Below are 14,471 nucleotides of genomic sequence, written 5' to 3'. Positions count from 1 at the left end.
TCATCAAATGCCCAGGGCCTATTATATTTTTATTTTGTAATTACTAATTCAGCACAGTGCTGGAACACTGTGCTTGTATGTGTTTTGACGTTTTCCCCTAATCAATCTAAACTTTAAGTAAGAGAAGTCTGGGGCAGAGACCTTTATATGTTTGAGCCCAGATGATGAAGTGGGGGACAGGGCTTTTCTTTGTGAAGTAAGTGAGGAAGAACATAGGTGTATGGAAGCCGTTTATGCTACATTTTCTGAAACAGTTCCAATTTATTATTTCACTGTTAACATGTTTGGTTACTGGTTACTTTTGGTTTTTCAACATCTTCTGGTCTGTATTTCATATGAAAAGTATTTCAATTCCCTTTTCTGGAGTTCTTATAGTTTGGGAAATGTGATCACTTTGATCTTGAGGGAGAGAATGTTGTTAAAGGGTACTGACTAAGATAACATTCTAAGGATAGTCTTGATTTTATACAAGGGTACTTCAAAAAGTTCTTAGAAAAATAGGATAAAAAGAATGTGAATCTTTCCATCATCTTTTTTTTTTTTTTTTTTTGTATTTTTTTTGTGACTGGTAAGGGGATCGCAACCCTTGGGTTGGTGTCGCCCACTCCGCGCTCAGCCAGTGAGCTCACCGGCCATCCCTATATAGGATCCGAACTCGCGGCCTTGGCGCTCCCAGCACTGCTGCACTCCCAGCGCCACACTCTCCCGAGTGAGCCACGGGGTCGGCCCTTTCCATCATCTTTTTGAAGTACCCTCATAGTTTGGATTTAATTATAGTGAGCCATTTTGTCATTGATTACCTCCATGCCTGTCAAGAGCTATGTACATAATAGGTACCAGTTCAGTGTTTACTTTAGTACTGAAAAGTTTTGTTCCCAGTTTAGGTCAGTGAAGTACTCATTGTTGGACTTGCAGTTTTCTCATTTTTAAAACGTTAATAATGGTAATCTTCATTGTGTCATGAAGATTAAATAACGTAATGCCTGTAAAGTGCTTAGCAAAGAGCCTGTCACATTGAAAGTACTCAATAAATGTAAGCTATTGGTTATATTATTTTATTCTTGTTGCTTCATTTTACCCCCCCGCCTTCCTGTACTTTCTAAGTCTGTCTTCAGGAGCCAGGTTGTCCTGGCCTACAATGAGAGCTTGTTAGTCAGTTAGGGAAGAGATTTGTGAAAATGATTTTAGGAGGCAAATCCCCTTTTAGTTAGTTGAAACCTTGGGTGTGTTTTATGGTTAATCCTCTCCTAGAATCTTTTTCTGAGAAGAGCCAGTCTTTTGAGGAAGCATATGATTCTTCCTGGACTACAACAGCTTCTTGTGTGAGTCACAGCCCTGCTACTGGCAGTCACTCTGAGTAGATACCTTTTTTCCCTCTCTTGACTGGGTTTACTCTCTGCCTCATTTCCTGCCTTGGTTTACTCTCTGCCTCATTTCCTCTCTCAAGCTCTTGGAGTACAAGAGTGAATAGTGAATATTGTGGTGCAGTGCTGCTTGGATATAAATGTAACAGCAATACTGTTTACAAACAGCAGTAGCTTGCTTTTAGTAATCAGTCTTCACCATAGCATTATGTATTTGACTTAGTAAACTGCAGGTTAGGCATTATGCTATTGGAACTATAGCCTCTCTCTACTTCCATTTCCTTTTTTTTTTTTTGGGTTATGGGTTAGTTGAATTCTGTTTTTTGTTCCTATTTCAGACCTTGAAGAGCTTCTCAGATGCCACTGTCCAGCTCTTATCCCCAGAATTTAATTTTTAAAAGCTCTTTATGTGTTTCAAATTTGCATGTGTTTCCATATGTTGTAAGCATATGCAACTTCAAGTGTCTCCACGTGTTTCAAATCTTCTAATGGAGCACTTGTTCTTATATTCTTTTCTAATAACCTTTGATCTTTCTATTGCCTGTCCCATTTTTTTTCATTCCCTTTTTAGGCCAATTTTAATAGCAGCTTGAGTTTGTAGCTATGGAAGCAAAGGTAAGATAGGGTGCTGAGAAAGGAGGTTAGTAAGCTTGTGATGGAAGAGGAGGGGTTTCTGTATAAAATATTATGCCACATCCAGCTCTAAGCATACCTTTAAAATGTATATGCTGATTTTCACTTCAAGATTTCTGAGTTTCTGCTGTGTCCTCTAGTGCTTTAAGTTCTGTAGTTTCTCTTTTTTAGTGTATTCTTCTTATACCCTTCAGATACTTCCAAATCTTAGATTCTAGAATTATTTGCTTTGAATGCAGTTACCCTGCATTCTGAACTCCCTTTCCTGCTAGCTTATAAAAGGTAACCACGTAAAACCAAGGGCTGCAGTAGTGGACATGGACATATTGTGAAGCAGTTATTTAGAGGGGTGGTTTTCATTCGTTGGTGGGTTTTGAATTGTAACCTTCATTAGGAAAAAATAAGTGAATAGAATGTGATAATAAACCTCAGGGTATCTCATTTGTATGGGTTATTTCTTAGTCTGGTGGTGCCTGATACTTGGTAATCTTCTATTAGGGATATATTTTATTTTTTAAAATTTAATGTGAGGGTAAGTATAGCAGAATTAGTAACCCCCTTAAAGTTAAACACCTTCTCAAATAACTATCAGAGTTCTATTCCTTTGAAGGCCTGTGGGTGGTCCTAGGTCCTGCTGAGCTCTTTGACACCTGTGCCTTTCTGTTCCTTCAGTTGATTTGTATGCTTAGGAAGGATTAGTAGATACCTCTCTGAGTTTGTTTATGCTGGTTGTACTTGTAATTTTGCATTTTAATTAAATGTTAAATCAGTAGTTGAAATGATTGTGAGAGATTATTTCAATGAAAACTAAGTTAAATACTTCGGGAAGACTCAGTAATAATTGGTGGCATTTATAGTGCCTATTGTGAAGCCTGGACCTTGTTCTAAGTCCTTTATATGGGTTAATTTGTGTAATCCTCACCACTGTGTGAAGCAGTTATGATTACATCCCTATATTGTAGATTGGAAAATTGAGGCACAAGGGCCAGTTAGTAGTAGAATTGGGATTCAAACACTGGCAGTTTGGCTCTAGGATCACTTAAGCATCTTGTGAAAAGTTGCTGTCAAATTTGTTGGGTAAGAGGAAACTCTATAGGAGACTGGGGAAAAATAGTAAAAATCTTGAATAATTCTGTTCTCTGCTTTTAAAAAACTTCATTTTGAAGAAACAAAAAGCTCAAAATCATAATGCATTGTGGGTGTGATGGATGCCAGAAACACAATGTTGTTCAAAAGGCCATGATTTTACATCAAAAGATTCAAGTTAAAATGTAGCTCCTGAAGTGATGCCCATAATTTAAGAAACATGATGAAAGGTGGGTGGGTGGATGGGAGGTACTGGAAACCTCAGAAGAACTTTACCCCTGTGTAGTTTGACTTCTATTGCCACACATGCACTTTGGATTTGGACACAGTTTATGAAAATTTGTGCTTTGCTTCTGTTTTTTTGTTCTAAGCTTAGTTCCCAGATAGGTTTTGCTTAAGAACCACTTGGAGAATTTTAAAAAACAGGCACCATACTTGATTGGATTTTAGGGGTTATGTGGTAGCTTGGGGGAATTGTCAGAAGCTCTGGGTGCATCTGTTGCATAGCCAGGAACAGTTCTATAAATATACCCTCTGGGGAAATAGTTCTTGATGTGGTGGGTGTTGAAAATCTTAAGTGATTAATGTGTCTTCAACTCAGATATCAGTTTGACATTTGAATAGAGACAGTATAGGGCTGGTAAGTTGTAATTTTGAAGGAAGAGGGTGATGGGTCAAATTCTTGTAGTCTATGTCCCTTGCTTTAAAAAAATGTCTGTACCCTCTGAATTTAGTTTTATTATAGGCATTTAAATCTTCAGATTTACTTGCTGAGAATCACCAGGGGTGTTTGCCTGTTTTATATAATACTAGGATTCTTGCTTGGAAGTTTGAAAATTCAGTCACTCTGGGGTTGTGCCCACGAATCTTCATGTTGACCTCACATCTCAGGTGATTACTATACTGAGGCAGGTTTGGGAATAAGGGCCAGTGGAACAGGGTTTAGGTCTCTGTTCTGCTTTTTTTTGTTTCTTCATCTTTTTTTTTTTTTAAAGATGACCGGTAAGGGGATCTTGACCCTTGACTTGGTGTTGTCAGCACCATGCTCTCCCAAGTGAGCCAAATGGCCATCCCTTTATAGGGATCCGAACCCGTGGCCTTGGTGTTATCAGCACCACACTCTCCCAAGTGAGCCACGGGCCAGCCCTTCTTCATTGTTTAAAATAAGAGTAAGAGTAGGGCTGGCTGGTTACTCAGTTGGTTAGAGCAAGGGGTGTTATAACACCAAGGTTGAGGATTCAGATCCCCATACTGGCCAGCTGCCAAAAAAAAAAAAAAAAAGGTAAAGGGTAGTGCTTGTAAGATAGAATTAAATAAAATAATACTTCTAAGGCAGTGGTTTTCAACTAGGGCAGTTTTGTACCCGCATTCCCCAACCCCTCTGACTGGGGGCAGGGGTGTTACCTGCATCTATCTATCTAGTGGGTAGAGGTCATGGATGCTGCTAATAAACATTCTGTAGTGTACAGGACAGCTCCTCACAACAACGAATTATCCAGCCCAAAATGTCAATAATGCCACAATTGAGAAACTGTGGTCTAAAACACTTAGAAAAGTGCTTGCCACAGTGAATATTAGTTGTTACTAAGAAAGTTGGGGCCCCTCACCTTTATCTGATCCCAGGGACTCTTTACTTCCTATGACTATGGGCATAAGTTTCACATCTACGAATGGGGTTGGTAGTTAGGCCTTTTAACCTTTGAACTATGGAGTTGCTGAAAGCAGCATCTAACTTATATCCTATGATTTAGCTAATAAGGAAAGAGACTCAAGAGCTGAAAGGGACTCCTGGTCAAAACTAGTCCATTTATCTTTAGGGTTCTAAATGGATGTAAATACCATTGCTTGAGATAGTTAATTATACCTTTGTTGATGACTTCTAGGGAGTACTTTTCTCTTTTTCATGGTTGATTTTTACAAAGTCTGTTGTTTTTTTACCTGAGTAGAAAGCTTGCTTTGTTCTTTGTATGTAATAGATTGCCAAATCCTGATTAGTAGGTAGGTATTTGTGAAATGGTTTATCCAGTTTATACTTTATCCACGTTCCTGACTATACTTCATTTTTCCCTAATGTGATATATGCCTGGGTGTCAGTTGTTTGGTGCTTCATAACATATTTCGGACTACTCATTTTAATTAGTTATTGGGGAGCAGAGATAAAGCTAAGGTGACTGTTGCCTGGCTCCAGTTGAGAATTTTAGACACATACTTATTAAAGGCAGTTCCCCACCCCCCACCTCTGGATTTTTTTCTATCTGTAAAGTACTGATGGGATTTAGCCTTTTTTATCCTGTGAAATTTAAGCAGCATTTTGTATGTGCTTTTTCTTGTATGTGTGCTTTTTTTCTAATGTCAAAAGACAAGATTTCAACACATTTAGTTTAAAGATCTCATTGGATTTTATTAGTGATTCATGAATCAGCACCCCATCTATAAAAGATAGAAGGGAGCTCCATTGGGCATTGAAGAACAGTTGGTTATTAGGGTAGCTTGAGCAGGAATAAGGAAACAACACGATACAAAAGAGCAGATTAACATCAGGTTACTTCAGGTTACTTTTTTTGTAAGGGTTAAAGCAGAGGGGACTTCCTTACCATGCTTGCTAAAATTGGCCTGTTTGGGCATTTGGCTATCATCTCTCTCCTTGAAAGTAAGATAAATAGCTTAGAAGTTTAGCATGAGTGACTCCATTTTGGTTTGGTCTGTTGGGGCCTAATGCAAGGAGCTTAGTCCAAATCAGTTGCTTCCCATAAATTTTATTTAACCTTGGAAAGAGGATAGTGTTAACAAGTGTTAAAGTAATTTCCAGCAGAACTGCTGAATCCTAGGAAAGGTCTGCTCCTTAGAACTGCCTGATCAGTTCTGCAGTGTTAGAAACATACCTTCTTTTTGAGAAATTAAGAATTTAGAAAAGTTCAAAGAATACAGTTAAAGTTTTAAATTATAAAAGACGTAGCTAAAATGCTGTTTACCCCTTCTCCCAAACTGTCACTTTCATGAACTTGGCATATAAAAAGTTGGCATTTAAAAAATGTACATGGTTCATGTAATATATTTTGTTTTGAAATTTAGTAGTTTGAAATTATTGTGTTGATATTTATAAATCTAATTCTGACCTAATATGACTGCTCCATTTAATTGCATAGTATAAATAGTTCACATTTTATTTTCTCATATGTGGATATGTAGATTATTATTTTTTATCTCATGAGTGGAGCTCTGAACATTTTTATACTTGCCTCCTCCTGCACAAGTTTGATTTGCCTAGGTTATATACCCACAGATGAATTGCAAGATTCAAATGCATATTATAAGGATTATTGTTTAATGCCTTTGCTCTGTTTACTTTTTCAATGCGGTATATGGAGCTGGCCCATTAGCTCTATTGGTTGGAGAGTGGTGTTGTTAACACCAAGGTCAAGGGTTCGGATTCCTGTACCAGCCAGCTGCTAAAAAAAGAAGAAATCAGTGTGGTATATGTGTATTATTTTCCTTACCTTCTCCCCATCATTAAATTTTATCAGACTTTAATTTCTGCAAGCAGATGAGTGTAAAACAATGTAACACAAATTAGCAGTGAGGTTTAATTTTCTTTTTGTAAGTTTATTGGCCATTTCAGTTTCTTTTCTGTAATTGTATGTCCATTTTCTTTGCCCAGTTTTCTACTGGATTTTTGATATGTAATTCTTCATATGTTATCTTTTGTTATATATACATTGAAATTTCTTTTCCCACTGTGTTACCTGTCTTTTAACCTTGTTTATAATATAACCTATGTTCAGAATCGTAGGACTTGAACTAGAAGTGGAGGAGATCTTAAAAATTCAGTTCTATCAGGAACTACAGCCAATATTCTTTAGCAAAAAAAATTTATGACTTAATCTTTGCCTTTTCATACTCTTAAGACACATAGAAGTGACTGAAAAGGAGTAGTTTTACTTCAGCTTTGGTTGGTTTAATAATCTGTTCATCTGAAGAATTTATGTCTGACAAGGACAGTGATACCACATAGAGGTTGATAGTGTGAACTCTATAATTCAGCCTGTGGGGTTACATCTTATACACAGACTTGGGCTTTGTCTTTTTATGGGGTTATTGTAAGGATTAGGAAGATTTTTGCATACGTCTGACATATAAGTGCACCATGAAATCAGTTATTCTATTATTGATAGAAATTTAGTCTGGAAACAAGTTTTATGGAATTTTATTGTAGACTGTTTTGTGTTTTTGTCAGATTTTGCTTTCACCAACAAAAACACCAAGCTGTGCCAACCAGTTCAGCCATTTTGTAAGTTGTTAGGAAAATAAACTACTCAAGTGCTGAAATGGCTGCCCTTGGGTGGAGAACCCACAGGCTTACTCTTTTAAGTGGAATGTTGCTGTGCTGCCCTCTGGTGGCCATTTAGGAAATGGCAATTTAAAATTAAAAACAACAATAGCTATTAATATTGCTTACTTCCAAAGTCCAGTTGTAAGGAATATTAATCACTTGATTTTTACCTACTTCAGAAAGGATCTTGAAGAGATACCAATTCCTTTTTATCCACAAGTGAAAAGAAGGGTTAAGCTTTTTTCCTATAAGCATTTATTGTCTACTAGACTCTAAAATCTCAGTTTTGACTTGAGTTCCTTTATTTTTGTATTGTATTTCCCTAATTGTTCAATCAAAAATTATAAAACTTATTTGCAACTTATTTGCAATTACTTAGATTTTGAGTAATTCTCAGATAAACTGGATTATCATGAGGATGCTGTATGTGTGGTGGATAATCATTCTTGAAAATTCCATTTTTAATTGCCTTATAACTATTAAGCTATTGGAAATGAGGTAATTTTATTACTTTATTATTTGGGCAAAAGCTTAAAGGACTCCTGAGCCAGTAACTCAGTTTAAACCTTTTTATTAGAATCTTTTGGGCTTTCTACCTCCTCTATTACTCTAAATCAGCGTGAAAGGTATAGTTTAGTACTAATAGTATTTATTATTATAATTAGGTATTAATAGCATATCTACATAATCTTTTAGGAAATGCCTGTCCCTTGAGAGAATAATTAGACTGTCAGTGCCCTAAATGTGGAGGTATTGTCAGTGTTTTTATTTTTAAATTTTTAAAAAATTTCATCGTTTAGGAACTTGTCCTGCTATGAGAAGTATGAAAATTGAGTAATGCCTTTATTAGGACTTTTTAAAAAAGCATTTCCCTCTCTGAATATTTTTATTGTCTTACATCTGACTTGCTGGTTCCCCAAATAATTTTAAAACAGTGTTACCTCATTCAAATCTTAGCTGATTTTGTGTAGGATTGGAGGTATTTGCATCCCCTGCCTTGTGTTTGACTATTTTGGTTGGATTTGTTTTAGACAGTGAAGTAGTTTAGACATTACAAATATTTAAGACATATAATGAACAGCTATGAATTCACCACTAAGCTTCAGTCATAAAATATCACCAATACCATTCTCTGATCACATCTGCCTCGCTCAACTGCAAGAAGTAAATACAATTGTGAATTTGGTGTTTGTCTTTTCTTGGGTTTGATTTTCATAGTCACTGTTTTTTTTAAAATTATAAAAGTAATTTATGGAAGTCACAAGTCTCCTTCAAATAACCCATCCAACAGAGTAAACCACTGTTAGCAACTTGGTTATTAAAATGCATTTACACACATAGATATGTGCCGATAGAAATAAGGCTGTTTCTCACCTGGATGGTATTGTATGCATTAGTACATTTCTAGGGGTCACTCTCCTACACAAATACAAAGATATACAGCTGCACAAGGAGGTATGTACAAGGATATTAATAGTTTTATTGGTTACAGTGAACAATTTGAAAATAATCAAATACTCTGCTCAGAAAAACAGAAATATGACAGTGTATTAATGATCTTGGTAGGTTATTGGTTGTGAATAATTTGAAAATAACGTAAATATACCATTAATAGGGGAATGTTAAATAAAATGTAGCATATTTGTACTATGAGGCAGTTCAGAGGGAATGATATATTCATACATGTATACATCTCCTGATGTGGCCATTGGCATTACGTTGCATCACATCTCAGTGACTCCTACTTTTTTGCACAAAACAAAGTATTTCTGGACTGTTCTAATTATCCTCAGTAGACTAACAGTGCCTTTTGTGGCTTTCTGGGTTTTCAAGTTGTTAGTTGAAGATTTTTCAGTCTTTTTGTTGGTGGAATGCTTTTTATTTAGTGGGACAATATGGAACCTTACTGTGGTCCTGTGACAGTTGGTGGTGGTGATTGCCAAAATATGGTTCCACCGTTAAACATTTGTCAGGACTTAAGCAGTATTACAGTAGTTGAAAAACTAAATCAGACATTTCAAAAGTAGGCAGATGGCATATTCTAGCAAAGTCAATAAATCCCCTTTTTCTTATATACCGGGCACAAGGGACATTGAAAAGATGAGCTTAGCTCTCAAGTCTATTGGGGAGGTTGACAAATGACCAAATTATTTTTATAGGGTGGGACAAATGGGAGGCAAGGTAGTGTAGATAATAACAGCTGGGACTTTGGAGTCAATTTTCTAGGTCTGGGTGTGTGTCATTGCTAAAAATGAGGAGTCAGTGGAGAGCACAGTGGTTGAAGCTCAGACTCTGAGATGAGGCTGCCTATTTTCACTTCTCAGTGGTAGTAATGACTGTGACAGAGGTCAGCATTATGGAAGTATCTAATAGGCACTGAGCTTAGGATAGGAGAGATCAAAGGTTATTTTCCTGGAGAAGGCGATAACTGAGGCCTAAATTATAGAGGTACAGTCATGCGCCACATAAGGACGTTTAGGTCAACAATGGTATATCATCTTGGTTTGCATAAGTACACTCTGTTCGCACAACGAGACAATCACCCGATGACACATTTCTCAGAACGTGTCCTTGTTACAGGACTGTGTTTAGCTTGCTGCATGAGCAGTGGGTACAGGAGTAGGAGGTGAGCAATTCTAGGGCTGCTTCTGTGCTGTACAATTATTCTTCAGTGTGGTTAGAGCAGTAGGGATGAAGGAAGGAATGGTTAAGTGATGAGCTTTGAGAAATTGGCAGAAGCCAGGTTTTATAGGGCATGCTGAGATGGATGTTACCAGTGACCAGGCCCAGGGTGCTTGAGAGGTTACTGGTAGCAGTAGCTCCCTACCCTCTCAGGTCTTTGCGTGCACTCAGCTGCCTTTGCTATGGAGGGCAGTTTCTAGGTATGTTGCCTTATAAGGAAATTCTGGAGCTGCCTCTGTACCTTTCTATGAGCAAATGGTAAATGCAAAACTAATAAATTCCAAGTACTGCCATGGATTGTGTGGTACTGACTCACTAATGAGTATTAGCTGGGGAGAACTTTGTAGTAGAATGGGAATCAGCTTTGTTGTGAGAGTCTTAAATTGCTGTTTGCATAAGGCTTTGGTTTTTATAGAGTGCCGCTTTCATAGCTGTCATTTGATGCTCTCGTGACCCTACTGGTAGATGTCAAAGAGTATGGCACAGGTTAAAAGTTGGCACAGGCTGGAGGTGATTGAGGACTGGAACCCAAGCAATGAATGCTAGAGACTGCACTTTTTAGCTGTTATATCCAGCCTTCCTCTTATTTTCTCTTGCCTTCTGAGTGGTCACAGGTGTAAAATATGAGTGATTCAGATGGCTTAGTGAGCTAGGCTAATCAGTTTGCAAAGGGCTTAAGGAATCAGTAAATATAATGAGGCCTTGAAAGTGTTGAGTCACTTGTTACAGGGATAAGATTGATTTTTTGATTCTAAGGTTTTGACCCCCTGTGGTAAAATAGAAAGAATATAGACTTTAGAGCCGGAGTTGGATTGGAATCCCAGCTCTCTTCCCACCCCCCTCCACAGTTTCTAGTTTTTTCATTGGCCAGTTACTTAAAATGCCTCAGGGTTTTTTTTTGTCCCTTCATAAGGGGATAATAATGCCTAATAGGGTTGTTCTGGGGATTAAGTAAAACAATACATATAAAATACTTAGCATAGTGCCTGATACTTATTAGGTGATCAGCCAATTGTATCGTTTTATTCATCTTTCTCCCCTTGCCATTTTTTCTCATTGCTTCCTCATCTTAACTGAAAGGCCCCTGTACTGTAATGTGTTTACTGTGGATTACATGGGATTATTTGGGTCAGTCTGTTTCCAGTGTACTGCCTTGTTCATTCTGTAGATAAATTTCTCAACTGATTTGAAGTCATTCCTAGTTTGGGAGATATGACATGGTAAATATGAAGCTTCCCTTTACCCTTTCAGGCTTCATGCCATGTGTCACATCTCCTGGTTGATGAACTCAAGGACCTTTCTGTTAATATTACTGTAGATTCTGGATTTCTCCTTGCCTTCCCTCCTTTGCTGTGCCTCCCTGAATGAAAGGGTTTTCAAGCAAAAAGTTGAGTGATCTGTTCACCTCTTTTGCTATAGAGTCCATAAACTTAAGGTCTTTTTGCTTTGAAGTATCTTTACTCCTACCAGCATGCCCCTAAATCGCTTTTTCACTGTTAAGGAGGGGTATATTGCCTTCTGTGCACTTGAGGTTGATACTCTATCATCCTTAGCCTTTTGTTGTTTCTGTTTTGTGGCTTCAGCCGTTATCTACCTGTAGTCATGCACCACATAACAGTATTTCAGTCAACAACAGACTATATAGAACTGTAATGGACTGCATATAGGCAGTGATCCCATAAGATTATACTGAAGCGGAAAAATTCCTATTTCCTAGCAGTGTAGCCATCATAACGTCATAGCGTAGTAGGAGCAATAGGCTATATCATTAGCCTAGGTGTGTAATAGGCTGGACCATCTAGGCTTGTGTTAATGCATTCTGTGATGTTCACACAGTGACACAAGCTCCTCAGGATGCCTAGTCATTAAGTGAGGCATGACTGTGCTTAGATTCCTGTTCTCTGAGAGATGTTTGGAATGAGGAAGGGGGAGGGGGATGTGTGGAGGCCAGTAGCAGTCTTTATTGAATTAGGTGTTCTCCTTAGAATCTAAGTACCCTCTTTGGTTATTTTTTTCTGTTAAATCCTCTTCTGGGACTCATTGCAGGAGATTCCAAGGCAGGACCTCTGGATTGGGGTTAAAGTGTATGTATTTCTATAAAGCTCCCCGGATGAGTCTAATTTGCACCTGTTATTGAGAACCACTGATTAGATAATTGCAACTAGATTTCATTCTTCCTCTTTGGGTAACATGCTTTGGTTTTTTGTTCTTTTGTTTTTGTTTTGAGGAGGGAATGATATTTAACAGGTAAGACTTAGTGGATTCAGATCTGTTTTCACATCTTACTGTGTCAGCTAGATCTGAAAGTTACTTAAATACTTCTGAGTTTCAGTTTTACTTTATCTGAATGAAGGGGACGATAATATTCACTTTCAGAGTTTTTTCAAAAGAGATAATCTATATAAATCAGCTAATATGTGACCATCTAACACTCAGGAAATGGTAGCTATTAGGGATGCTGAAAACCATAGTAATAACATTATTTGCAATATACGAATATAAAAGTGAATTTGAAGATTTTGATATTATGTTACCAAGATTACTATCTGCTGACTTTTGACCATGGGGATTTTTTTAAAAACAGATTCTTGTGGCAGTTCTTAAATGTTTTAAAATTACTCTCTCTCTTCTCTTTTAAATGAAGTCATTCAGCCTCTGAAGAAGCTTCGGGTTCAGACTCAGGCAGCCAGTCGGAGAGTGAGCAGGGCAGTGATCCAGGAAGTGGACATGGCAGTGAGTCGAACAGTAGTTCTGAATCTTCTGAGAGTCAGTCGGAATCTGAGAGTGAATCAGCAGGTTCCAAATCCCAGCCAGTCCTTCCTGAAGCCAAAGAGAAGCCAGCCTCTAAGAAGGAACGTATAGCTGATGTGAAGAAGGTACCTACTTTGCCATGCAGTACAAATGTTCTGCTAGCTAGGACCAGCTAGCAGACCTTTATTTTCTCTGAAATCTCATTAGTATGTCTTGATAAGGCTATAGCTCCTTTTTCTAATAATGTACTATCTGTGGATACAAGTGGGGATTATTTTCTGCCCTAATATTGATATAGTTAATAACTTAGGGCTATATGGAAAATACTCATTTTTATAGTTTTGGTCTTTAACTTTTAAAAAAAAGGTGGTTAAAAAAATTTTATACTATGCTAATACCAGAGAAAACCACTGACAGATAATAGCAACTGTCCTTTTGATTGTGGAATGCAGTTGTAAAGCCTAGTGACAATCATAATCCAAGAATAAACCAGTTTTTATTAATCTGAATGATGAAATGGGCAATACTTCTCACAGAAAAAAAGAATTACCTGTATCTAGGCAAAGTAGGTATTCTTTGCTTAACAGTGAAGAGTCTTCCAGCAAATAATGCAAAAAGGCAAAAATTGAGTTCAGTAACATTTTCACATTGATGTCCAAACTTTGGAATGCATTCCTTTTGGTGGAAAAAATTAATTAATTGGTGTAGTAAATCATCAGAATGTGGCTGATCTTTTAAAATTTCATTTTGAGAGAATTATGTTTTAATTGCTTAAAATACAAAGGAATATTGCTTTAACATTTTTAAACATAAATTTAATGAAATAAAAAACTTTATGCTAAATTATTTTTTATTTAAGCCATACTCTTCCAAGAAATAAATCTGTATTCTGCATTCTCAGATTTTCATAATAGAACAAATAGTTTTAAATTACCTGCAAGTTCTACAGAATATCATTCAAACCTGAAATTAAAAACCAAAATAAAACCTCTTTTAACTCTTGACATAGACTTGGTATTAACCATAATTATTTCATTTCTTCTCAGTATAATCATTGCTTAATGGTATGTGATCTTTAGGAGTTGGGGAAAGCTGATGGCAGTTAGGGATAAGAAAATTAAACTTGTCCTTGCTAATTAATGCATCACTGGAGAACTAACCTGCAGACACTCAAGTGTTGTTCCTGTTGCCAGCTCAGGGTGTGTTGTACCTTTCAAAAAGACAGTTCATGCATTGATTTTTTTTCAAAAAGACTGTGCTTATTGAAGTACCACTTGGAGATCTTGCCCTGAGTATCATTAGTCTTAGAAATTTGCTACCCAAGCATGTGGCAGAAGGCCTTGCTCAGCAATCTTCAGAGCCCTAGTGTCTGAGCCTGGTTTCCTCTGTACCGCTTCACCAACTGTTCTTTTCTGAAGACTCCAGCATATTTTTGAATGAAGTATACTGAACACAGATAAGTCTGGGTATAATCTTTCTTACAGTGGGGAGTTATTTACATGTGGTGATAAAAGAAAACCATAGAAACCATGACATATACATGGGTACTTCAAAAAGTTCATGGAAGGAATCTTCCCATGAAAGATGAAGATGAAGTACCCTCATAGTTAGTTCAAAATTTTATT

At 37.1% G+C, this 14,471-nt stretch overlaps 1 protein-coding gene across 1 annotated transcript in view; it reads left to right on the top strand.

The window, feature by feature from the left end:
- CHD2 (chromodomain helicase DNA binding protein 2) overlaps positions 1 to 14,471 on the top strand; it is a 121,765-nt gene that overhangs the window by 6,562 nt on the left and 100,732 nt on the right. Inside the window, exon 3 of the mRNA XM_063089056.1 lies at positions 12,740 to 12,971. Within this exon, the coding sequence (XP_062945126.1) occupies positions 12,740 to 12,971 (232 nt within the window). The remainder of the gene's footprint in view (positions 1 to 12,739; positions 12,972 to 14,471) is intronic.

The sequence above is a fragment of the Cynocephalus volans genome, chromosome 3 (genome assembly GCF_027409185.1).
Source record: "Cynocephalus volans isolate mCynVol1 chromosome 3, mCynVol1.pri, whole genome shotgun sequence".
NCBI lineage: Eukaryota > Metazoa > Chordata > Mammalia > Dermoptera > Cynocephalidae > Cynocephalus > Cynocephalus volans.
This window is presented reverse-complemented; position numbering and strand designations above follow the sequence as displayed.